Source organism: Euprymna scolopes, chromosome 12, assembly GCF_053919585.1.
Source record: "Euprymna scolopes isolate OS-2025 chromosome 12, ASM5391958v1, whole genome shotgun sequence".
Classification (NCBI taxonomy): Eukaryota; Metazoa; Mollusca; class Cephalopoda; order Sepiida; family Sepiolidae; genus Euprymna; species Euprymna scolopes.
Window position 1 is genome coordinate 138,252,847 of NC_136493.1, and position 27,929 is coordinate 138,280,775.

General features: G+C 34.4%; 1 protein-coding gene across 1 annotated transcript in view; it reads right to left on the reverse strand.

Annotated features, from left to right (window-relative positions):
- LOC145291511 (ceramide synthase 5-like) overlaps positions 1–26,786 on the reverse strand; it is a 187,651-nt gene extending 160,865 nt beyond the window's left edge. The window contains exon 1 of the mRNA XM_080137481.1: positions 26,374–26,786. Coding sequence (XP_079993607.1) covers positions 26,374–26,555 — 182 coding nt within the window. The 5' untranslated portion in view covers positions 26,556–26,786. The remainder of the gene's footprint in view (positions 1–26,373) is intronic.
- Positions 26,787–27,929: the final 1,143 nt, after the last annotated feature.

Consider the following 27,929-nt stretch of genomic DNA (forward strand, 5'->3'; position numbering starts at 1 on the left):
TTTAATCTTAAATAAATTCAAACGCGTTTCAGTTGCTCTTTGTTGGTCGAGCGGATAACGTGTCAGGTTTTTGCACACTTTCTTTTCCACCTTCGCCTCAAGGCTTCGGGTTCGATCCTAACTACTTACCAAAACTGTTTTTTAAGTCCCCCACCCCCACCCAACATAAACATCCGGGCAACGGTTTTTTTAAAGAAGTTTTAACATTGTTTTCTTTTGATATTTAAACAGGGTTCTTACTTCGCTTATTCTTTTGTTTTGAGCCCCACCCCACAACACTAAACACCCGGGCAACGCTGGGTACCCCGCTAGTTAAATAATAAAAGCAGAATAATAACTTTTTCTAGTATTTTTTAATAGAATTTAAAATCCCCCCCCCTCTAAAAAAAAACAAAAAAAAAACATTTTTGTCTCAATGGATAAAACATTTGAATATTTTTTTTTTAAACCAATATTTTTTAGAACTAATTAATTTTTTTGGTTGTTTAGGATGATTTGCTATTAGAATATGCGAAAATATAGCATAAACACCTGAATTTCAAATAATTCAATCTTATCTCACTGTATAGATTTCGTGTGGCGAAATTAAAAAAAAAAAAAAAAAAAAATTTAATGCTAATTTGGAAAAAATTATGATAGTCCTGTGAATTTCCATGTATTTTTAGCAATTGTTTTGATGATTAAGTGAAGGGTTTAATTCTTTTTTTTTCATAAGCGAGATATATATTTGTTGCCTTTATTACCCTCGTAAGTTAAGCAACGATGAGTCTGGCCAATACCATATGAGTGACCATTTTGGGAATGCTAGGCACTGTATGTGTTGGGGACAACTCCTGCATCTAGTATCACATTTGGTCGTCTTGACCCTGTCGTGCCATCACGATCAAGTGTTTTGGAGTGACAGAGTGTGGTAGATGGAAAAGTTCCCCACACTTTAAAGTGCAAGTCACAGGAAAAAAAAAAGGGGGGGGATAACGGTTTGTTAATACAAACAACTGTGTGTAGGTCGTTATGGTCTATCACAGGTGAGTTAATATCAAGTAACAAATTGCCAAAAAAAATTATATTTTTAGCAAAATGCGCAGTTATTTATCGATTTATTTTTTTTTGGTATAGATTCTGCAAAGCATTTCCTATTTAATAGTATATTAGCAATATTGGTCTCACTAAAAGAAAAATATTAATTTATTTTTCAAAGAGATAAAAGTAGTGTTTTTCATAAAAATAAAAATATATAATTTTTTGGGATAATTATTAACATATTCAATGAATTTCACATTTCAAAAGTCAAAACACAAAAGCTGAAAAATTAAACACATTCAAAATTTGGATTTTCAATCTCAAAATCTAATACGTGCACAGTTGTTTTTGTTTGTTTTATCTACAATCCTCACCCTTCCCACAATACAATATATTTGGTTCAGTTTCGGCTGATTATTTTAAGCATATTTGTAACCACAAATAAGGGGTTAAAAAAAAAAAAATTTATATATATATATATATATATATATATATATATATATATATATATATGTGTGTGTGCTAGCATGGATACCCAACGTTACTAGGGTTGACATGAAGTTCGGTTTTCGCCACACCTGCTATACTAAGAATATTGAGGAGTTTTTCATTATTATATATCAACTATCGTTACCCAACAAAAATAGAAGAACGAATGAAAACACGAAAATGTAAATTATTGTTTATATATTTATACCTTTAACATTATTTTAACATTTTATATGCATATAAACTTTGCTCAAATGGTAACGAACAATGCTGGAGAACTATACGTTTTGGTTTCGATTCTATCTCATGGCACACAAGTCATTTTTATTCATATTTTATTTAACTTTTAACATCTCTACTATACATTTGGTACAAGAGAGAATTAGCTCTATAATAATCCAAATTTGCATAAATTAAAATATATTTAAGCAAATTTTACAACCAGTTATTTTACTAGTAGTATAAATTAGCAATACAGATGAAAAAATTTAAATTGCTTAAAATATCTCAATGACATATCGATAATTTAAATCTGACTAAAAATAAGGAAGTTATGACTTTTTGTACCTCACATGTCTGGATATATTCCCTGTTTAAGACCATATGTGTTTTGTCACATTTTTACACTACTTTTTCAGTAAAAATGCTATATTGTTAAAACAAAATTAAGTGATGAAATTTGTTATAGAAATGTACTTTGATGCAAGGAATTTGAATATGGCACTGAAAATGTCCAGAAATTAATGGTTTTCAAGTAATCTTCAGTAAATGCACATATGATGCAATACCATTAAAATTCCATGCATTTTAATGTACAAAAAACTGAAATTTAATACTAATTTAAAAAATGAATATATTGCAAGATCTTTGATATAATTGTAAATTAACACCTGCTAAATCGCCCCCACCTTTCTCCAAGATGTGATTCCCGCCCCCCCCTTACATGTGAACATACTGGTCCCCCACCAAAAATATAAATTTAATGTAAAATAATCTTACATTAGATTTTATCGCCCTCTTAACGTTTTACGGCAGTTAACCATTTTTTTTTCCTATGGGGAAATAAATCCTGTGAGTTAGTGTGCTTTTAAGAGGGTCTTTGTAGAAGTTAGTGGTGGTAGGTAGGCTATGGGTAATTAATTACGTGTGAACACCCAGAAAACTTGACAGAAAGAAAGAAAATTTTTAGAGTGGGGATTAGTTTCATAGAAATTTAATGTAAACTAATCCACTATTTCCAGGCCATTTGAGCATTTTAGAGCAGTTAATTTATTTTTTATGAGAGACATCATGTGAATTTTTTTTAAGGGGTTGCGAGTGTCTTTTTACGATTATGTGTTGCTTGTACGATGGGAAGGTTGGCCACTCTAACTTAGGGTTAATGGTAGATTTGTGAAATTAAACTTGCTATAATTTAGAGTTTTTGTGTTCTTTTGACTACAACATAATTTAAATAACAAGCTGCACATACGTGGCCCTCCTCTGGTACGGCATGTGAGATGACGCGACAAAAAACAGTGAAGAAATGATGACAAATGCTAAGTTTCAGAATAATCTAATGGATGGGGCAAAAGTTATGAGGTAAAAAGTGTCATTTTTTGCAATTTGGGGGCATTTGTGACCCCTTTTGAGCTCCTAGGAAAGCTGAATTTCAGTGAAAATGGACAAACGATGCAGGTTCACGCCTTAAGATATGCATATTTGAATTCAGCACCATGGAAAACCACTATATAGACATACATATCAAGTTTTTGAGTAATATGAAAAAAGAGCTCCAAAAAGGCATGTTTTATTAGCCCCAAAAGTCCCAGAGGGATGCGGACCAGAATTTTGCCAGGGTCACCCATACTGAATTTATATTAAGAACAATGGCCTCCACATTTTGACCACATTTCAGGAAAATTAATGGATGGATCAAAGACTATGGGGCAAAAAGTGTCATTTTTTGCCATTTTTTTTTTTTACCTCTTTTGAGCCCCTGGGGATGCCGAATCCCAGTGTAAATGAATAACGGTGCAGTTTTAGGCCTTACCACATGTATATTTGAGTTGACCACCGTGAAAAACCACTATATAGTCAGACATATTAAGTTTTGTTGAGTAATATGAAAAAAAGAGCCATGAAAAGGGGTGTTTTTTAGCACTAAAAGTCCCCAGGGACGCGAATCAGAATTTTGCCCGGGTCACCCATACTGGATTTATATTAAGAACAATGGACTCCATATTTTGGCCAAATTTCAGAAAAAATCTAATGGATGAATCAAAAGTGATGGGGCAAAACGTGTCATTTGGGGGCATTTTTGACCTCATGAGCTCCTGGAGATGCAACGAGAATCAACAACATACAATATTCAACAGGGTAATTTTATTTTTCCACAAATTCTTCATAACCCATAATGCATCACCAAGCGTATAACAGCATGCAAATAAATGTAAATAATAAGTCATGTTGAACTGTTGCTTGCTAGTACTAACAACAGTAACAGGTAAAAACTAGCAGCTAATCAATTAGATTAAACACATTTTATTAAATAGAAGAAACATTGAATACAATGATTTTATGCAACAAGGTGTTTTATAATAGTACAAGCGACATTTTTTTTTTTTTCAGGATTCATGTTACTGACTGGTAATTAACAACAACAAAAAATACATAAATTGTTTTATTTTTAAACACAAAATTGTATTGCAGGTACAAAAAAAAAGTGAAAAGCAGATTTGTGTTAAAATTAGCAGAGTAAGAAAATCGGTGAGAGGAGGGGTATAAAAAAAAAAAAAAAAAATAATAAAAAAAACGAAACTATGACAAAACTATCATTTAACCCCAGACTGTTTAACTGAACAATAAGAATAAGATTTTATTTTGTTTTCATGCAATTACACGTTAATAGAATGGGGAAAGACTTTGAAGAGAAGTTCATTTTACTACAGGAATATAAGATAAAATGATCACCTACTTTCTGATCATATGGCATGATAGAACGAGTCACCATGTTTTGTATTCCCCAAATGGCTGCCATTAAATCTTTTGGTTATAGTCAAGATTGTTTACTCTATTTGATTTCCGGTTTCTGCTGCCAATTTGGCTGGATAATTATTACGGTTATCACAAGAGAATATTCTTTTCATTATTTTGACTCGAGTATATATCAGTTAATATGTTTTTATAGAGTGATGTGGTTCTCGATTAAATGTAACTGTATCGGATATATACTTGAGAATCAAAAACAATCAGAATATTCTCTTAGACAGCCAAGCAGACGAGAAAGCCATTCTTAACATGAAAAAGGGGGGGGGATTAGGTTATATTAGGTAATCATTAATCAGAAGGGATTATATCTTGCTTGTCACCACCATTCAGTCTACAAAGTAGAAATCTGAAGTAAAAAGCAGATAACCTTAAATATAACACTTTTTTTTAAAGAAATACTAATACTTTTTTCACACCTATCCTCACACAAATTTTTATTTTTACATTCAGTGTGGGGGAGCAATGGATAAAAAAGTTGCTGAAGAAATAGTTTAAAAAAGAAAAACACTCCTTTAAAATGTCATCTCTTCTTAGTGTCAAAGCAATACCAAAACATTTAAAAGTAGTAAAATAGTAAAAGAAATAAAAAAAAATTGGAGTGGAGTGGGTGGGGAGTTACACTTAAATAAAAAATTCTATCCAGTTTTTAAGACTCCCTAGGAGGGCAAAGTTAAACAAAAAGCCGGTTATTAATTTGAGGATAAACCAGATCCCAAAAGAGCCATTCTGTATTGCAACACAAAAATAACTATAGTACTGCCAACACTCCTCCACTAATGAGGGCACTCTAAGCAATAAACAAATTTTAAAAAGTGTTATTTTGGCCCATTCAATGGCAGATACTAGTGTTGCATGTAATAATCTATTTAGCATGTGTATATCAATGGATATTTGATACCCTAACAAGAAAGGCACATCTGAACATAATGGCAACTGATAAGGAACCACTTGAAACACTACGATCTGTAGCTGAGGAATATGCGTCGATGACTAATGTAGCGCTTGTAAAATCTTGCCAAAACAGACTTGACAGGAAGCATTTCCGATATATTACATTGGCTGGAATTGATGGAAGTTAAACTTCTTTGTAAAAGTTTCCTTTACGCATGCGTGAAAGCACCTAATTTCAGTTCGAAGGCACCAAAATCAGTTTCCAGATTGATATACAAAAAATTGGGTTTTTATGTGGAATTAAGTTTGTTTTTTTTCTCTCGATTCAGTTGGAACTGAGAGGGATTCCAGTTTGTAGTCTTATGATGAAACAAAATTAAAGTTTTCAAGGAAACTTATTCTAAAGAAAGGAAAGTACCACTTTGGATGAGACAAGATATCTCAGGTGGCGTTAAATTATATCTCTTACTTGAAGATTTCATAGAGTGGTGGAAAAATAGAGGGGAAAAAATAAATAAATAAATAAACTATGTGAAAACTATAAAAATGTCTTCCGGAAGTATGAAAGCAATGAACATCATAGAACTCATTTATGTATCCTGGGAAGACTTTGAAAACTATTATTGGATCCCTCATCGTCCTGTTATTAATCAAGGCACAGAGGTCACCACAAAAATTGTCCCGTTTTCAACTGTTCGTTTAAAAGGTGTGGGACATTTCCCTGAATAATGCTGCACATTCTGGAGTTTATTTGACTGCCAAGTTGTTAGCCTTGTTAGTAGCATTTAGCAAAAAACGATTATGTGCTCCTGAGAGATCTTAGGAAGGCATTTTTACAAGTCCATGTAAGGGGAACTACTATGTTGATTTGCCTTGGGATGAGAACAAGATATTTCAGGAGTTGACAAAAATCAATTTTTTTTTTTTTTCTTGAAGGATGGTGATCATCTGTGTACCTTCAGATACAAATCTATTATTTTTGGTTTTAATGCCAGTCCGTTCATCTTGAGTTTCATACTCAAATATGCCGAACAGTTGGTTGATTGTTTTTGTTTTACGGCATATCAACCCTTTTCAGGTTATTTAATGCCGAATCTAGTGATTTTGAAGAACGATTTTTTAATAGAGTATATTTGTTTGTTTTTTTTTTAAGTCGGCTTCTATTTAACCCATAGTTGGCACCCTAACAGGTACTACCACTCTGGGTCAGAGTCGACCTGGGAGCAATGGCAATTAAAGGGTGGTTCTACACTCCCCAAAGCCCTCAAGCTGGGGCCTCACCATCGGATATAGTTTAAGGTCGTATCCAGGACCGCTTAACAGTTGACTTATGATGAAGCATCTACTATGCTTTGCCAAAAAAATTTATGTCAATAACCTGATCAAGACCAGTAGTGAATTTGAGTTGCTCACATCTATTTATCATTCTATTCGTGACCGTATGAAAGAAGCTGGATTTGATTTTGCCACCTTGCAAATCCAATGAGAGTTTCCCTTCCTGTGTCGGAAAAAGTGTCGAGATACCTTATTTTCCACAAGATTCAGTGAGTCTTGCACCCACGGTTGTTGACCCTGATATTGATACTAAGCACAGTTTTGCACATCTATGATCCTTTGTCTTTAGATCTCGTTACTATTCAGGAAAATTTCTTTTATAAGTTCCTGGGTGGATGCTCCATAATTGGAGGTCATCGGCATGGAAATTAAGCTAATTGAACAAAAAGTTCACTAGATGGGCCTTAAGGAAAAGTTCTTACTGAATTTTTGTGTTTCAGTGATGCCTTAAAGGAAGCTAATGACTTTTCTCTGTATGCAAAACAGAAATGAATGTCTTTAGAATTTTACCTTTATGAAAGAAATTTCCACAAAAGCTTCAATTCCTCTGCAGCTATTGCCCTTTTTCTTTTTAACTAGCCTGGGTGCCTGGCATTGCCCGGCTGTTTGGAGGTGTGTTTAGTAAAAAAATAAAAATAAATAAAATAAAGTGGTAGTAGACAGGTAGGCTCGAACCCGTGACGTGAAAACAGAAAAGAAAGTGAAAGAGAGTCTGATGCCTTACCGCTACTCTATGACGCGAACAGAAGTTTGGAACGTCAAAATTAAGCAAAGTCAATCCAACCAATATGATGACTTGCAAAAAATTAATGTTTTTGGCCAATTTTTCGATATTTGTCGTCCGAGACGTCAACCTTGTAAATGATATCGATCTTGTGAAAATCTGTCACCTTTGTTGAAAGTTTTAGACATACATGCATTTAAACAAACAGGTGAGATTTATATTATAGATGAAAAGAAAGATGCAACTTTTTTCTTTGTCCTTTTATAAGTTAAAAACCATAACATTTATTTTTTTTTTAAAGATTTGTTTGGAAAAAAGCTCTTGATAACAGTGAAGCCATTTAAAAAAGATTGCCGCACCTCAGTTTTATAAACAAAAATAAGAAGGAGTCCAAACTAGAACAATATACAAAAACTATTAAAATGTATTTTGTTTCATTTTTTTCCCCAGAAGTTGCATTTAACATAAGTCACATGATATTTTGGTGGCCATGTCGTTTGTTTTGACATAGGACCTGTAATTGTAAACATTGGCAGGCTTAATTTCGCCCCTTTTTTTTTTGTGTAACATTTTAAAAAGTGATTATCACCAGATATTCACAAAAACTTTTGAGCAGAGCTGTCATCTGCAAAATGAAACAGGATTTTTCATTTGTTTTTAAATTCAAATTTAAAAAATCAGCAAATGAACAGGAAAAATAACCCAATTTTTTTGTTCATTTGCTTATTTTAAAAAATACAATTTGAAAAAACCCGTTTCATTTTGCATTTGTAAATATTGGGTGACAAAACGGTTTAATATGACATGAATCCCAGCGATTAAAACATTGAATTAAAGTAAAGGACAAAATTATATCAAATCCTAATTTGTTGAGAATTTAATTCAGTTCTTGTACAGAGTTTCCATGGATGCTTCTATTAGTTCAGTAAAATAAACTGAAGACCACTATACTAAAAAAAAAAAAAAAAAAAAAAAATTCCGGAAACGATCATCTGCCTGCCTTCCCAATGTTTGCAGGGTTTTGCGAATTTGACCTTTTTTGAAGCAGTTTTACCTTCAAAAATTGTATTTAGTTTTTTGTGTTTTTTTTTTAAATTTAGCTTCAATTCTGGCTGTTTTTCTGATTATTTTATCAAACATGTTTTATAGTAACTATTAAAGAAAAGAATTTAAGCTTTTTGGTCTACAAATGTTGTGTAAACCTTTTTATGTTTTGCCCTTTTCTTTATTTAACAAGTGAAGCATGCATGGTCCCCCGTGAGTGCACAGTGAACAAGGCATAAAAATGTTCAGGATTGCCCCCCCCCCCACAATTTAGCCCAAAAGTCCCCAGGGGATGTCAAATCCTGGTGAAAATGAACAAACGGTGCAGTTTTAGGTCTTAAAATATGTAAATTTGAGTTCTGCATCATGCAGCAATAGAAATTACTAAGTCCTTCATTTGCCCCCCCTCCCCATTTAGCCCCAAAAGTCCTCAAGGCCATAACATATTTAAATTTGAATTCAGCACCATGCAAAACTGCTAAATAGACATGATCTTCCACAATGTTATTAGACAATGGAAGATTTGCAGGTTCAAAACTTTCAACCATTTCAACTTTTAACTTTAAAATATGGATAGGCATTAGAAACTTTTCACAGAAGTTTGAACAGGAAGCGAATGGTTTTCAATGTATGCGACTATGAAGCGTATTTGTCGAAAGATGTGCTTTGCTGGACTGTGTATCTAGAAGTCCAGCAAAGTCTTATTCGTCTGTCGAGGCCCTTTTTCACTAAGGACTGGAATTAGTTTTTAAGGACATGCCCACGTGCATAGGGCAGAGATGAAAAAAAATAATGGAACGAAGAGTTAGATTATTAGAATATTCCTCAGTCTTTTGGGCCTCAAAAGAGGTGCTGACTGGATTATAATGCAAGCATGTGTGTATTTTCTCTTGGAGGAAAATGGGAAAGATATGTTGTCTTCATTTTTTCATACTACACACCAGCATTCTCTGATTTGCTGATTGAAGTTGAAGTCCAATCTATACAAATTCAAAGTCCGTCCAAGGGACAGGAAGGTGGTTCGATCAGTACACACACAGACACGGTGACACGCCACCAACACGAACCAGCATACACAATTACCAATCGGCCGTTCTTTTCTCACTCCTCGTCCTTCATGATGTTTCGGGCTCTAGCCAATAGCTCCTCTAATCCAAGCTCATTGAGCCTCGATGACGCCCGCAGCAGTCGACTGGCGCTTTCCGGGAGCCCAGACAGGAAGGCGCACACCAGTATACGGTCGCTTGCACCCCACCCCCCGAAGGGGGCGGCAAGCTTCTTCAGGTCAGCCAGATAGACATCCACCGTCTCTCCTGGCCCAAGCCGTCGTCGAGAAAATTGCCGCCAGGCAACAAAAGGGTCCGCTCCAAATGCTCCATACAACGCCTCTTTAATTTGTTCCATAGTCGCGTCATCCCCGAGCTGCTGATACACGGCATAGACCCCCTTGGTGAGCCTAAACGGGATGACCATAGCTGGGTCCTTTATCTTGCACAATCGGCAAACGCGTTTGACTTTTTCTAGCCATCCACCACCGAAGGTCCGTCCGGGGAGCCGTCAAATTCTGGGATCGATTTCAGGTCGAACTTGTCCATACCGGAGATATCCACTGAAATAGCTTGAAGTTGAAGTCCAATCTAAACAAATTCAAAGCCCAAGGGACAGGAAAGTGGTTCGATCAGTACACACACGGACACGGTGACACGCCATCAACACGAACCAGCGTACACATTTACTAACCGGCCGTTCTTTCCTCACCCCTTGCCTTCCAAAACGACCTGAATTTATAGTTGTCGAAGACCAACTGATTTGCATATATGCACGAGATTTTGCGAGAGTTTCCGAGATCATACCATTACAAAACGCTGTCGGCGCCATCTTGGAATTCTTTTCTTATCCTAGCTTCGCAGCGATGACAAAGCACACACGCACACCTAGGTCGTTTGAACGGTAAGTCCTCATTTTCACAGCTTTCGCCACACTGATGAATGGAGATTTGTTATGCAAATATCACAATTACTATGCTGTTACTTTCAACCGCTTAAAAATATTTAATTATGTATTTTTTTTTATATCTAGTTACTACCAAAAATATAATTTTATGTGAAACCGTTGAAAAACAAAATGTTAAAAATCAAAAAAGGAAATAACATTTTTGAAGCTCAAACTGTTTCAAGAATACTTATTTGTAACGTTTTCATTAATTACTTTCAAATAGATATTTGTTGGTGCCCCCCCCCCCCGACAAAAGGAGGGTGGACCTGTAAATTCATTCTTGTTCGTTCCTCTGTCCGTGCTTTTCTCAATAACTACGCCTTGGAAATTTTTGAAATTTTGCACAAATATTATACATGATATGAGTAAAAAAAAGTAACAATAGATTTTCTGGGAAAACTCCGGTTGCAGCCCTAGGGGTGCCTTTCAATTTAAAATAGCTAAAATTGACACTTTTGTGCTTATTTAAAAAAATAAAATAAACATGATGCCTTGAATTTTTATAAAACTTTCTGAAAAGTTGTAACTAACTGATTTCTATATAATTTTGTTTGTCTATACTTTGCGATAACTCTTGCGTGTGCCCCAGGGGCTCTTTTAAGGCTAAGAGAAACACTCCATTTTTGGGACTATTTTACCATGTGCAAACCGGAACATGTGACGTCACTTCCAGTCTCTGTTTGCATCTTCCAGTGTAAACTTGAACGGTCACAAAGTTTGACATGCTGTCAAAACATGACTTCAAATGTGTTGTCCGCTCATCACTAGATAGATAAACAGATAATTTACAGCTTCTGCCCAGCTATTTTCTAACACCTTGAAGGAGACTAAGTTTATATATAAAGTCGAATTTTGCCTAAAATGTATTGTTTTAATAATTAAACCCGAGACTTATTGTGACAGAGTGACAAGTTAATTGGAATAAAGGAACTGCTGATTTTAGCTTTTGTTACAATCAAAGAATCAACAACTAAAACGTTCATTATTGCTGTTACTTCAAACAATACAACTAGTACAGTAAGAAATTTAATAGCTTATCTCAATACTTTTTGGACTTGACACCATTAATGCGAATGACGTTTTTTTTTTTAAATAATAAACTCTGAAACTTGTAAAAAAAAAAAAAAAAAAAAAAATCTCATTTCAGATTTACTCAACTACAAATGTATCAACAATTATTTAAATATAACATATTCAAATATTCTTTAAAGTCCTCAGATACACTTTAAACAACAATATGTAAACTGTAGAATGTGTAGGGGAATAATGAAGATGAACAACAGTTGCAGGTTCCTCCTTGGGCAGGGAAACCTAGAGACAGGGTATGCGAAAGCACACTTCCACCAGGATGGGTCAAAACGCATGTGGGGAAATGCAAGGTGATACTATTCTAGCCCCTAACCCTACCTTACAATGTGTTCTCTACCCTGCAAGGTAGAATGGTTTTTCTCACTAATTCCCCCCATGCTGATTGCATTCCAACATTGGCAGAATGTTCCAGTCCTATCTTCGATAGACATTTCACCTAGGTGGCAAGTTAATGAATATTTGCATTGTTTTGTCATTGTAAAATGTATGTCCTCTGTATTGTCAGTGTATTTAATAAATGTGTCTATTTGTTGTATTCTTGCTCAGTCTAGTTAGTCAACTGATCACAGAACTATTATTTGTAGATGATACTGCTCTGATGGAGCATGAAGAGGAACAGATCCAAAGAATGTTTTTTTTTTGTTTTTTGTTTTTTTACAAGGTAGTCACCACTTAATCAAGGCCCTGAAGCCACTTGGGGATAAGGGTTATTGTGTGTATAGTGCGTTAGTGTTGGAGATTTGATGAAGTGTCTTAAGGGAGCGGTTCATCAGGAATTTGTTTACATTGGACTTTAAGACATCCAGGTTGTAGTCAGGTGGGAAACAGGCAACCGGAACAGAGTTCCACAGGCGTGCACTTCTAAGAAAGAAACTTTGTTTATGGAATCTACGTTTTGATTTTGGCACAGATAAGGAGTGGGGAAAATTTTTGACAGTGGTTTCAGCTAGGCGGGTGTTTATCATTAAGGATTGGCGAGGGGGGACGAGAGATTGTAGTTCAGATGAGCACCTGCGATGGTAATAACGATAAAACAAAGACAGGCTCGCAACGTCTCTCCTGTGGGAGAGAGGTTGCAGGGAAGAGAAAAGGGCATCACCCACTAGGTCACGAAGCCTATTTTGTGCACTCTGTCAAGGCAGGATAGGCTGTTTTTAGCAGTTCCTGCCCAGATGTGGCAGCAGTACTCCATCCTTGGACGTACTTGGCTTTTATACATATAGAAAATTGCATCAGGGGTGAGATATCTTCTGGAGCGGTAGAAGGATCCTACCATTTTTCCAGTGACCTTGGCAACTGACTTGATGTACCTATTCCATTTCAGGTCAGGGGTAAAGGTCAAGCCCACAAGTTTATCAAAACATGGAGCTTCCCCTAGACGAGAGCCACCCATTTCAATTGATGCCAGATGGGGATCAGAGCGTTAATGATGTAAAGATAGGAGCTTGGTTTTAGATGCATTAAAAGTAACCAGCCACCTCCTCCCCCACTGTACTACGCGCTCAAGATCAGAGGAGAGAGAATCTGAGAGAACTTTGTCATTTACGGCTGTTGATGTGTTGCCATAGATGGTCGTGTCATCAGCATAGATGTCAATGAATGATTTAAGTATGTGTTTTGGGAGATGTTTATGTTATGTTTATTTTTAATTAATTTTGTCTAATACATTTTATTTCAGTCTGAAGTTAAATGCAAAATGTCTAGAATATCTCCCCCCCTTGAGAAAGAAAGAAAAAAATTTTTTTAGGATTAATGCTTTACTCTCCGTATAAATATAAACGAAAACATCCCTCCCACCATAACCCATTCTCCATCATTTCCATCATAGCAGCAAAACTCGAATGACAAGTGTCAGTGAGTGGAAAACTTTCCAACCTGATAGTGATACCTTTTTGGCAAAGAAGAAATCAGTTTAATGAATATCTGAACAAGTGGAAACTCCTGACCGGTATCTTTAAAACTATTTCAGTGCTAAATTGTCATAATTTTTTTGTTTGAAGTGTCTCTTGGGAAGAAGAAAAACTGAACACTCTTAAATGGAAAGTACAGAAACCTGTATCTATTCCATTTTTCATTTCATTCCTAATTATGGGAGGGAATTTATCTTCAAATATCTTAAATTTCGAATTAAAGCGACCAACTTATACCAAGACCGTCTTTATAATGAAGGCCACGCTTATACTAAGAATGGTAAACTGCTTCTCACAGGAGATTGAACTACAGATTAACAGGGAAAACTGAAGGTACCTGACAAGTTGTGCTTACATAAGCCAACCATCAAAATAAAAGGATGGAGAACTAAAAGTGGTTTCAACATTTGAATACTTGGGAAGCATGATCGTGGACAACAATTGCATTGACAAGGAAGTCAGTTGGTAAATCCAAAATGTATGTGCTTCCTCTGGTAAACTGGATCTATGATCAAGAAAAGACATCAGGCTGGCAACAAAATGCAAGATGTACAAAGCAGTAGTACTGCCAGCCTTGCTCTAATCTTACGAAACTTACACCTTATATCGGGACCACATTGGAAGGCTAGAGGCAGTGCAGCAACGCCACCTCAGTAGAATAATGAAAATCAGGTGGAATGATTGTGTGACGAAAGTGAAAGTCCTAAAAAGAGCAAATACAGACAGCATAGAAGCAGTGTTTGCAACCACACAATTGTGTGTGACTGGTCATATTTCTTTTTGTTTTTTTTTTTAATTTTCTTCCTTTGAAGATTGTAATGCTGGGTATGGGGCAGCCAAATCAACTGCCAACATTGCCCTGCTTTTTATTGAAACCAACAGAGAGCTCTTTTTAGTATCCTCGCTGTTCCCTTAAGTGCAATTGTCTGGATCTCTTTTGCACTTGGTTCACCAGGAATATTAGTTAGGTAGGACTTCAGGTTCTTCTTCATAAGCCCTGTGGCACCTATAACTGGTATGATTGATATCTCCTTAAGATTCCAGTTTCTTTCATATCATACATGAGACGTTGATATTTGGTCTGTTTCTCTCTTTCAGCTCTGTTCAGACCGCCACCATTAGGGACAAAGAATGGCAGATGACATGATCCCGAAAATGCTCCTCTATGGAAAGCTATAGAATGGCAATAGAAGAATGGGCATGCAAAAACTTCTGTATAAAGACATAGTTAAACACTATCTAAATGAAATGGGCATCAATATCGCAAATTGAGAGGCAGAAGCAAGTGAAAGAGGGAGTTGGCACAGCAACCTACACAGAGGAAAAGTAGTGTCGAGAATAGGATGTTGCAACCCAGCCAAGGCACTTCCGAAGATACTGCTTCACATGTGCTACCTCTGAAAAGATGTTCGACACCAAGAGAGAACAGCTTCAACACCAGCCAATAATGCACCAAGCCCCTGTGTAGCCTTCTTCAGACATGAAGGAATGTAGAGAATGGAAGTTAGTCATTGTACATAATTTAAGCTTGTTAAGTATTATTTCAGGTTGATTAAATTAACTAGGACACCCTAATACAACATTGGTCACCTCGATTTAAACAACTGTATTATTAAGGTTCCTTAGAACAAGTGTACAAGGTGCCTTCAATAAGTTTCCAGACTTTTTGTAGTCATTTAAAATTGTCATAAACTCTTGATAATTCAGTATGTTAATGCTATACATCTTATGATTGACCAATTTTTATGATTTCATGTTCAAATGAACAGCTTCAGCAGGAAGTGGAATACACCCTACTAAAGCCTGATTTTCACAGCTGGTGAATTTAAAAAATGCAATCTGGACGTGAGGACACTAGAAGAACGATATGCAATAAAATTGTTTTAAACTTGGAAAAAATGTCACAGAATCGCTTTTGGGCCATCTTGCATGAATTGAGCATCAGTTTTCGATTGGCATAAGAGATTCAAGGAAGGTAGGGAGTCTCTGAGGGATGACGACGTGTCGGAGGAGTAAAGAACATCAGAGTGGATTTGCCAAATACAGAATGTTATGGATAAGGATCATGTGTCTATAGAGACAACAAGTGCAGTTTGATGTCAGTGTGGGAACTATACAACAAATATTCATGAGGAACTGAAGATGTGGAAGATTTGCATGAAGTTTGGCCCAAGGGTGTTCAGAGAAGATCAGAAAGAAAGACATTGTCATGACAGCAGGGAGATGGTTGTTGATTCAGATACTGAAGTTCTTGATGCTCTTGTGACCTGCAATGAGGATCTACTGTTATGACCCAGAGTTCCTAGTCGAAGCATGAAACCAGACAGAGCAAATCCACCCAGAAATTTATGACGATCCTTGTTTTTTGTTTTTTTATAGCACAAGCATGATTTATATGCACTGGGATCCCACTGGACAGACAGTCCACAAGGAATACTATGTTGAGGTTTTAAGAGAGTTCAGGAAGAGATTCCATCGGAAGAGACCAGTACTCTTCAAATCAAGTCAGTGGAATTTTCTAGTCCACAACTTCATCCTTGTCACAGACTATTTGACCAAGATGGGCATCGAGACAGTTTTTCACCCTCCCTATTGTTCAGACCTTGCTCCCTGTGACTTTTGATCATTTCCTAAGCTCAGGGAAAATTTTAAAGGCTGTCGTTATGAGACAATTGAGGAGATGAAAGAGGGCGTGACTAGGGTCATTGACACGCTCACACAAAGAGTTCTTTGGGACTTTCCTGAAGTTATTTGAACAGTATAAGTGCACTGCAGTCAGAGGAGATTACTTTTATGTGTACTATCAATAAAAGTGGCCATACCAAAAGAGTTTGTTAACTTATTAAGGCACATTGTATTTATCTAAAAAAATAAATTTCCCCCCAAAATCATATATAAAAAGCTCATGATTTCAATTTAATAGGAAATGCTTAGAAAACAATACAAAGTTAATTTTTGTAAAAAAAAAAAAAAAAAAAAAAAGACGCAAATATTTTGGAGCTAACATTTTCAATATAGCCATTTTTTAAATTCTTTATAGAGCATTAATAAAGAAAATTTTCCATTTGCCTTTATTTTTTTACAAGTGTGGTTTCCATTTCCAATTTGATCTTTTTCTCAAAAAATTTGGCTTCAAACATTTAAAAATAAATGCATGGCAAATAGCAACCGTGCATGCAAAAATTGAATGAACACGCACAAATACAAACATGGCGACCAGTGAAAACCATATGGAATACAAATAAAGGTAATAATATCATTGCCCTTAGACTAATAGACTAATAAATGAAAAATCCTTTCTATACGAGGGATGTGCATACTTTCATAGTGTGGTTCCAATATGAGAGATTGATTTACTAGAACGTATTACAAACTGAGCAACCCTTACAAATATTGAATATTTTTCATATGGTAGGTTCGTGTCCAATCGATAATAATCCGTTGAAAAAAGACAAAGAAAAATATATGGGGGGGGGGGGGCACTGCACCGGTCAACTCTAGTTTTTGTGTGTGTGCGTGAGAAGAGCCTTAAAAATATCAGGAAAGAATTTTTGGACCTTTTCAAGGAAAAATCTTATAAGGGGGGGGGGGGTCGTGGAGTTATAAATTTCAAGGTTATCTCTCCCCTCCCAATGTTTGAAGTATTTCTATGAGTCTTTAAAAATGTAGGGGTTTGTATTACTGTACACATAGATTCGAAAAAGTTGTCAAAAAACAAATATATAACAAATAAATGTTATCAAAGGCAAGATAAGTTACTTTTCTACCAAACTGGATATATTTTTTGTGTTTTTATTCAATGTAACATATTTATTCAGCTCGAAAAACATACAGCGTTTACCGATGTATTCGAAAATTCATTAAAAACCCGCCGAATATATGTCAACCTATGTCACGGTAACATATACTGAGCGAGTTTCTAACAGTATTTTATCCGGTTTTTTATTTATAACATCTTTTCCCACACTTACCGTGTTAAAGAGAGAATAAGACGCCATCTTGAATGTTCCAATACATCGGTAAAAACTGTATGGTTTTCGAGCTGAATAAACATGTTACATTGAATAAAAACACAAAAAATATATCCAGTTTGGTAGAAAAGTAACTTATCTTGCCTTTGATAACATTTATTTGTTATATATTTGTTTTTTGACAACTTTTTCGAACAGCAGTAATACAAACCCATATCTCATACTTTTTTTTTGTCGAGCGTGTATTTATTTTATTTTTTGAATTTTTTTTAATCAAATTTTATTCATACTTTTATTTCGTGTTTGTTTTTATTTTCATTTTCTTTTAATAATTTTCATGTCTTTGCCCCTTTTCCCCCCTCAAATAGTACCTTCAAAAAGTTTTCGTGATTAAATAAACCAATGAAAACCTTTTGAGCATGCGCTTTCAGAGAGTAACCATTAAAATAAAACCAGTTTACGCAGGGTTCACGTTCCCCGTGAAGTACCATGAGATTTTTAAAAAGGTGCCTATAATTTACAATTGAACCGATTAATCGAGTTAATGATTTATTTTTTCGAAACTACTACAGTTTATTGCCGAAAATGGAGACACCATTTTTTTTTCGGGCATTTGTCAGAATCAGGAGAAATCAGTATTTATAGCTTAAATAAATAAATAAAATAAACTAGATAATTACTTCCGGACGTACTGTAAACATCCTCCAACCTCCCATGTTAAGAACGGCTTTCGAGGTTGGGGTGTTTATTCTGAAAACCGTTCTTAACATGGACAGGTTGGAGGTATTTATACTACGCTGGCGTCGCTGGGGTGGGGCAGGGCACGTAGTAATTAGTTCTTTCCGGAAGTAATCATTATCTAGTTTTTTGGGATTTATTATTATTATTATTATTATTATTATTTATGCTTTGTTTCTGTCATAGTTTAAAATACTGATTTCTCCCTCTTATTTTGAGGACAGGTGCCCGAAAAATAAAGGAGTATCCATTGTGACTGTAGTAGTAACATTTTTCTCTCTGTTGAGAGAAAGAAAAAATCAACTTGTGGGTGATTTTTTTTTTTTTTTTTTAATTAAAAAACTCAACCAACAGTCTTTTTCTTTCCGAGGCGATGAGGGCGGAAAAAAAATTCACGTGACCGTCTTTTCGGGAGTAACGAACTTAGAAGTTACTTCAACTTCTCATTTGTGCATTTTCTTTTAAAATCTAGTTTTTAAGAAAGTAGCTTCAGAAAGAAAATTTTTTCTTTGTAACAGTAAAAACAACAGCGAGTTATCGTTGCGTTAATACATTGCTTTTAACAGAAAAACTTTTTTTTATAGTTAACGTTATCGTTCACTCAAAAATTACTAAGCCAACATTATCAATGATTCAGTATTTCACACACATTTGACATTGCCGTGTTTTGTGGAAGGGGGTATAAACCCCCTTCCACAATATATATATATATATATATATATATATATATATATATATATATATATATATATATATATATATATATGGTCAAATTCATATTTGTGTTAATTTCTATTTAATTTCTTCCCCACGACAGCAAAATGCGACACATAGTTTTTTTCTTTAATGTGGGAGTGGGTTTGTTTTACTAAACACAAATTCGAAAAAGTTGTCAAAAAAAATTTATATATATATATATATAAACAAATAAATGGGTAAATGGAACTACCGGAATACCCTGGCCAAAAATCACCGTTAAAAAATTCGTCTCCGTCCAAAAAGTCATATTCTACACTAGTTATTTCAAAACCCTACAAGGGTACTTATACAGATAAGGTGTCATGCTAGAGTAACGTTTTCAAAACCTATTCTTAACATAGAGAGGGGAGGGTGCTTTGTAACTATTCTATACTTTCACCTAACAATTTAATAAACAAAAGATACGGTAAAACTTGAATTTATTTAAATATTCCATTAAAACACACACACACACACACACAAACACACGCACAGTACCTTCTCTGCATAAGTACTCCTATCAGTTTACGGACACCCCTTTTTCTTTCTCTTAAAATAAGTTTTAGTTAGAGAAAGTTATTAAAATTTCAAGTATTTGATTTAAATATATTGATTGTTTTTTTTAAATAAGTAACTCGACGATTATATTAGAGATAAAAAATATTACAAAATTATGAAAATTGTATTGTTCATGTACTTGCAGAGAGCGGGAGATTGTTCGATGAACAAAGTTCGTTAGACATGAAAATCTATATCTGTGAAAGTGTGTGTGCATTTCCATACAAAATAACTGTCAATTTTTTGGTCTACAGACTCGAGATTTGACATAAGGGGTATTGAGATTTGGGAAAATCTTTTTAATCGGTTTTCGGCCAGAAATTTGGCTGTTAAGGGGTCAAAGTCCAACGATTTGACCTTTAAAAACTCTACCAAACTCCTCCGCCAATTTTGGGTCTAAACACTTTAAATCTTAGATATAGGTTCCTTGGACAGAATTTGATTTGAGCCCAAAACAATAAATGCTAAGGGATCATAATTGGGGGTCAATCAATCTACCAAACTACTCAGCCAAATTTTGGTCTAAACATTTGAAATTTTACATAAAGTGTATTCAGACATAGGGCAAGCTTTTTAATCGTTTTATTTTTTTTTTTTTTTTTTCCCCTTGAAAATTTGGTTTCCAAGGGATCAAAATTCAAAAGATTTTACCTTTGCAGTCTCTAGCAAACTATTCAGTAAATTTTGGGTCTAAACATTTGAAATTTTACATAAAGTGTATTCAGACATGCAGCAAGCTTTTTAATCAGTTTTGGGGCGAAAATTTGGCTGCCAAGAGGTCAAAGTTGACAGTTGACCTTTGCAGACTCTACCAAGCTCTTCCACCAATTTTGGGTCTAAATACTTGAAATTTTAGATGTAGGTTTACTTGGACATGGGTCAAACATTTTAGTTTAATTTGAGCCCCAAAGCAATAAATGTTAAGGGGTCAAAGTTTTTAAAAATTCAACCTCTGCTGTCTTTACCAACTTTTCTCTATGGTAGTTAAGGAAGCCTATAATATAGAAAGGCATTACCGCACATATTCACACTTTTTAATATATACATATACATATTATGCAAGTTATGAACAGTATATAGGGCCCGAGCAAAGCCGGGCTGAACTGCTATTATCTCTGCAGTCTGCACTAGTACCAAAAATTCAAATAACAAATAAAGGTAAAATTTTACTTTAAGACTTTGCAGCTAATTCTACCCTTTGCGACCAAGGTTGCCAACCCCCAATATTTCCTCCTGTATCAGAAAACACGCTATGTGATATACAAATATCTGTACGTGATGTTGCCAAGCTAATCAAAAACCTTGATTCCAGTAAAGCAACCGGCCCTGACAGTATTCCAATTATAGTACTCAAAAGACTTCAACCAGAACTAGCGTCCATCCTTACAAAACTGTTTAAACGTTGTCTTAAAGAGAATTGCTTCCCATCACCCTGGAAAATCTCATCAGTATGCCCTGTATTTAAGAATTCAAGTGATCGCTCTTCAGTACAGACCAATAAGTCTCCTGTGCGTCATGAGTAAGTTGCTGGAATCTGTGTTAAATAGAGAAGTAATCAACCACCTCAGTAAAAATAACATTCTTAGTGACACTCAATATGGTTTCCGTTCTGCTAGATCTACAGCAGATGTGCTTACAGTTATATCTCATAGGATTAGCGAATCTCTCGACAGAGGCTACCTTTCTAGGGCAATTGCTCTTGACATATCAAAGGTCTTTGATAGAGTATGGCATAAAGGTTTACTTTACAAGATCTCCAGCTACGGTATAGCTGGAAATGTCTTCTCAATTATTAAATCATTTCTCTCTGATAGGTTCATAAGCGTAGTGGTTAATGGGCAGAAATCAGAAGCTCACAGTATTAATGTTGGAGTCTGTCAGGGGTCCATCCTGGGCCCAACTCTCTTCCTGATCTACATTAATGATCTTCCAAATCACATCCTTACATCATTCATAGACATTTATGCTGATGACACTACTATCTATGGTAGCACATCTAAGACTAAACGACCAACTTCTCTCAGATTCTCTCTCCTCTGATCTTTAGCATGTAGTACAATGGGGAAAGAGGTGGTTGGTTACTTTTAATGCATCTAAAACCAAGCTTTTATCTTTACATCATAAACGCTCCGATCCTTATCAGGCATCAATTGAAATGAATGGCTCTCATCTTGGGGAGGCCTCATGTTTTGACAAGCTTCTGAGCTTGACCTTTACTCCTGATCTTAAATGGAACACATACATTAAATCCGTTGTGAAGGCTGCTGGAAAAATGGTGGGATCCTTCTATCGATCCAGTAGATATTTCACTACTGATGATAAGGATGGAGTACTGTTGCCACATCTGGACAGGAGCTGCTAGAAAGGACTTATCCTGCCTTGATAGAGTTTAAAATGGACTTTGTAGCCTCGTAGGGGATGTATTTTAATGGAATTTTAAGCATTTATTTAGTTCGAAAGACAAGTACTGCTGAGTAGGTAAGTTAAACGGACAATCAAGATTACCGACAAAAGCATACTGTCTTCAGAGCGTCGATAATGGTTCAAAAGTGGAAAACTTAAAATACTGATAGAAATCCACCATACAAGTGTCACAGTAAAACTTATATGGTCGATTTCTAGCAGTATTTTGTTAATGTTTCCGCTTTTGAACCATTATTGACACTCTGAAGACAGCTTGCTTTTGTCGGCAATCTTGATTGTCTGTTTAACTTACCTACTCAACACTACTTGTTTTTCGAACTGAATAAACGCTTAAAATTCCGTTAAAATACACAAAACTTATCTATGTATATAGAAGAGTAATTTATCTTGCTTTTGGTAACATTTGTTACATATTTGAATTTTTAGCCTTTTTCTTCGTTGTCTTCTCTGCTAAATGTTTTGTTTTTCTTTTTAATTATGAGGAATTTTTTTCAAGATAAAAATCTGAGAAATACACATTTTAAATATGTAAACATTAAAATTATCCAATATGGTCGAATGGACGGCCATCTTTACCTAATGTTTGCACATTTAACATGTATTTCTCACTAACAAAATGTTTATTTCTCAATAGATTTTACCCCAAAAATATTTCTCGAATAATATTTAACAATCAAAAACGATTTTTCATGCCTACACAATTTTTCTCGCAATAATTTAGTGAATTTACCCTTTAATTCAAGCTCTTTTTAACTACAATTAAAAAAAAAAAAAAAATTTTTTTTAAAAAAAAGAAAATTAAAAAAAAAAATAAAAAAAAATAAAAAATTTTTAAAAATTTTTTTAATTTTTAAAAAATTTTTATTTTTTTTATTTTTTTTTTTAATTTTCTTTTTTTTTTTTTAAATTTTAAAAAATTAAAAAAAAATTAAAAAAAAAAAATTAAAAAAAAAAAAATTAAAAAAAAAAAAATTAAAAAAAAAAAAAATTAAAAAAAAAAAATTTAAAAAAAAAAATTTAAAAAAAAAAAAATTTAAAAAAAAAAATTTAAAAAAAAAAAATTTAAAAAAAAAAAATTTAAAAAAAAAAAATTTAAAAAAAAAAAATTTAAAAAAAAAAAATTAAAAAAAAAAAATTAAAAAAAAAAAATTAAAAAAAAAAAAAATTTTTTTTTTTAAATCCTACACAGAATTTTTTTTCTCGCAATAAAATCACACTGTGCTTTAGTGACTTGCCAATTTTAATAAAGATCAATAAAAAGTGTATTTTGTTCTATTTTTACCCACAGAATTAAACATTTTCACTTCATACATATAGTATTCTTAGTGAAAAAGATAAAAGAATTGTTATGGATTGCATTTGCAAATCCCATGAACAAATTTTTTTTTCCTAGAACTGCCACCTGTGGAACTGTTCTGCTCACCTGCTTTCCAGCTAACTATAACATGGTTGTTTTCAAGTACAATGTAAACAAGTTCTTGTTGGGTAGTCCTTTAAATAATGAAATTATACCCAACCATTAATGATCACTATGCTGTTGTCTCAGTGACCACTGTACACTCATAATGCTTATCCTCGAAAGGTCTTTGGGCCTTGATACGAGGTGCCTTCAATAAGATTCCAGATTTTTGTGCAGACATTTAAAATTGTCATGGACTCTTGAAAATTCAGTATGTTATTGCCATACATCTTATGGAGATGACCGACCAATTTATAATTTCAGGTTAAAATGAACAGCCAAAGCAGGACTTGGAATACTCCCTACTAAACCCCGATTTTCACAGCTGGTGAATTTCAAAAATGCAACCTGGAAGTGGGAGACACTTTAGAAGAACGATATGCAATAAAAATGCTGCAGAAACGCATGGAATGCTTCATACTTCTTTTGGACCATCTTGCATGAATCGAGCATCAGTTTTCAAGTGGTATAAGAGATTCAAGGAAGGTAAAGAGTCCTCAGGGATGATGAGAGTTGTGGGATAAGCAAGGAAGAACACTAGAGTTTATTGGCTAAATAAAGAATTTCATCGATAAGGATAGTCGTGTGTCTGTAGAGACAATACGTACACAGTTTGATGTCAGTGTGGGAACTGTACACACAATTATTCACGAGGAACTGAAGATGCGGAAAATTTGCAAAAAGTTTGTCCTAAGGGTGCTCGGAGACGATCAGGAAGAAGATGTCATGACAGCAGGGAGATGGTTGAGCTGATCAATTCAAATACCGCAGTTTTTGATGCTCTGATGGCCTGCAAGTTAGAATCTACTGATCAGAGACAGTTCTCAGTAGAAGCATGCTGGCTCTCCCAGACTTAAGGTCAGACAAAACTATTCCACCCAGAATCTGATGATCCCGAACGATCATTACGCTGTGGTGTCTTTGTGTAAAGACTATTTGACCATATGACCATTTTTCATATTTTATAGCATTTATTTGTTTATTTTTTTTAAGTCATAATATTTGACAAAAGTCTCTAAACTTATTTAAGGAACCTCGTAAGTGATGATTCCCTTGTAAAAAGACAAAAAAAAAAAAAACTTGTTGATAAGGATGTAAATTTAAATTTCAGTTTGGCATTTCACCCCTCCCTCCCTTTTTCACTAATATATATATATATATATATATATATATATTTTTTTTTTTTTTTTTTTTTTTTTTTTTTTCGAGTCAGCTACATCACTTTTACTAATGCTCTTGGAAAAAGAGGGTGGGTTCCTCTCTTCAGCTATGGATTAAATACTAAGACAGAAGCCATGGTTGTGAAACTAGTCTAGAAGGAAACCTCTGAAATAACGTCTTTTCTCTGCCACTGAACAACTCTTGCAATGCCAGCTTAGGGGGTGGGGTGCAGTTGGGGATTGCCCATATCTATTGAGAGATCCTAAGATTCGGGTTGTAGTGGTGGGTGGGGGGGGGGGGCTGGATATCCGAGGCCATGATCCCCGCCTTTTGTTGGGTAAATCCGTCGAGAAATCTAATGAAAATACAGATAGATATCGATAATCATTACGTTATGGTGTGAAGAAATTTAAATGCGAATGAAATAAATCTTATTTGGGAGAGGGGGGCACTTATATAGAATATGGACCATACTGAAATAACGTTAGAAACCGATTAAGATAGGAAAAGAGGAGTTTTGTAACTATTCTGTACTTTCATCCAACACTTTAGCGCCGAGGGATCTGAAATTCGAGCCTCGTTTTCAGTTTGGGAAATGTTAAGTCACGTGGTACTGTCGACGATCTCAACAGAAAATGAACCCTTTGAATGAGTAAGATATTAACATTGGCTAACGATGTTATTCTAACTTTATTTAAGCAGAAACTCTGAAGAATTTCCACCATCTGGTTCTAAGTTAACAACTCGGTACTATTTGTTTCAAAATAAAAAAACACCTTAAAATAAGTTAAAACACTAAAAAGTTGGGCGCTAAATGCACTTATTGATCCGCGCTATTTTTTAAATCGTATTTCCAAGTTTAATTAAAGTTTTATGTTTTTCTTTATTCAATTGTAAGGTTAAAGTATAAAATAGGTACAAAACACCCTCCCCATGTTAAGAATGGCTTTTTAAATAATAACGTTCAGCACGGATCAATAAGTGCACTAGTACAAAAAAAAAATAATAATGACAGGAAAAAAATTAAGGGGGGGAGGTGGTATATTAAACTTTTATTGGTGGGGTGGGGGCTGAAAGCCCGCACGCGCACGCACGACGGATCAAAACATAAGAGGCTATGTTATTTGCTGTGATACCGTCGACCGAATAACACGTGATCTAACTCCCCCCCCCCAAATGAAAACTAAGCTAGAATTTCAGACCCCTCTGCGCTATTTGCACCAAAAGATACCGTAAAAATTTAATATAACTTGAAAATCCTATCCAAAAAAATAGCACGGTCCGTATCCTGCAGAAGTACCTATTTATTAAGTTTTTCATATGACACACACACACACACACACACGGTCTGAAGACTCCTCACGAGGATGAAACGCGGAAATTCCGTGTAACTTAATTGCCATATATATTTTAAAAACTTACTACCTAGTTCTATTTACGTATCGATCGATCACTGTTGAAGTAAATACTGAAAATATTTATATAAAATGCATAAAATTTAACAAGCACCAAATATACAGAAAATGTATATTAGTTGACAGTTTAAAAATAAAACAAAAAAAGCGGTGCTTATGCACTTATGTTACCTAGCTATTTAAAAAAATATAGTGTTTAAGTTGAATTCAAGTTTTATATCTTTATTCAATTGTTAGGTGAAAGTACAGAATAATTATCAAATACCCTCCCCATGTTAAGAATGGCTTTCTAAATAACATTTTAGCACGGTAACATAAGTGCATAAATACCAAATAAATAAATAAAAATAATGCGAATGAGTATGAATATGTGTGCCCTTACCGTTCATAAAAATATCTAAAGCCAAGAAGAAAAACGCCAGCGAGTAGGGTCCAACACATGTCAACCGCACGGGGGTAATAGACATCTTTACTACTTGGCGCTTCGAGATCCTCCCATGAAGTACCGACTGGTAACCAGAAGTTTTCATTCCAGAACAATCGCGACATGTAATCCGTATCCATAGTGTAAAAATAAGAAAACGTGTAATAAAGAAATGTCTATTTTGTTTTGTATTGATGTCGTTGGCTGAGAGAATCAAATAATAAGTTGTTTTTTTTTAATTATTTTTTTTTGTTTTTGATTTTCACCAACTCAAGAAGTGCAGGTGAGTAGGAGCGCCCGTCCGGCTGCCACTGACGCGGCGGAAGTGAACAATACCGGAACTTTGACACTCGTTAGTCGTTCTTGTAACTACGGGGAAACCAGAGGGGACATAACTCGATCTCACAAGAAACCGAGGTAGGGGTGAAGAGGGGAAAACATTTAAACCAGAATAGTCCTTTTTTTTTTTTTATTCTTTCACACGCCTCTAAATATTTCTCTCTTTTTCTCTCTATCGATTTTTTTGCATCCCTTGTCGAGTAACTAACTCACATTTTTTTCTTACATTCGCATATTCATACTTCTCTCTCTCTCTCTCTCTCTCTCTATATATATATATATATATATATATATATATATATATTTATATATATATATATATATATTTCTGTAGAAATATATTTTCTTATTATATATCAATCCTTATATAAGAAGCTCAATGTAATTACAGAGCAATATAGAGAATAAATGAAAAAAGTTATATTCCAAAATTCATGATGTTGACCATCTTATAATTTATTCCTTTAATTCAGTTGACTTATTCCTTTAATTCAGTTTAATTAAGAATTGTATAGCCAACTGAATTAAAGGAATAAATTATAAGATGGTCAACATCATGAATGTTGGAATATAACTTTTTTCATTTATTTTCTCTCTCTCTCTCTCTCTCTGTATATATATATATATATATATATATATATATATATATATATATATATATATATATATATATATATATAAATTAGCTATGTCCATAAATATATATAGATATACCACCTTTTTTTAGTAATTTTATAAGTTCCAAATCTAAGTGACTATTGATCAGAATTTAACAAATGAAGGCTCGTTGGAAAGATAATGACTTGTGTAATGAGCTATGTGACATTTGCCCTTAAGGTCGCACATTAAGGGGATCATCCATCATCCAGAGTCTATTTTTGGCACTTTTTTGCAGCCATAAAATGTTTCAATCATAGTCATTTGTTTTCCTAGTTTTGCATATGAATTCCAAAATATCTGATATTTTCCCAAAACTAATGGCCTTGATGGAGGAGAGACAAAAACTTGCTGTTGTGGTTTCAGATGATATGAATTATTAATTCATATCATCTGAAAGAGAGGAAACTTGATTCCAAATATTTCTCATATGTTATATCTCTCCTTTTTGGTTTTCATATATGTATAAAGTAAATTTCCCAGTGTATAAGGATTATTTGACACTGGAGATATTCAAA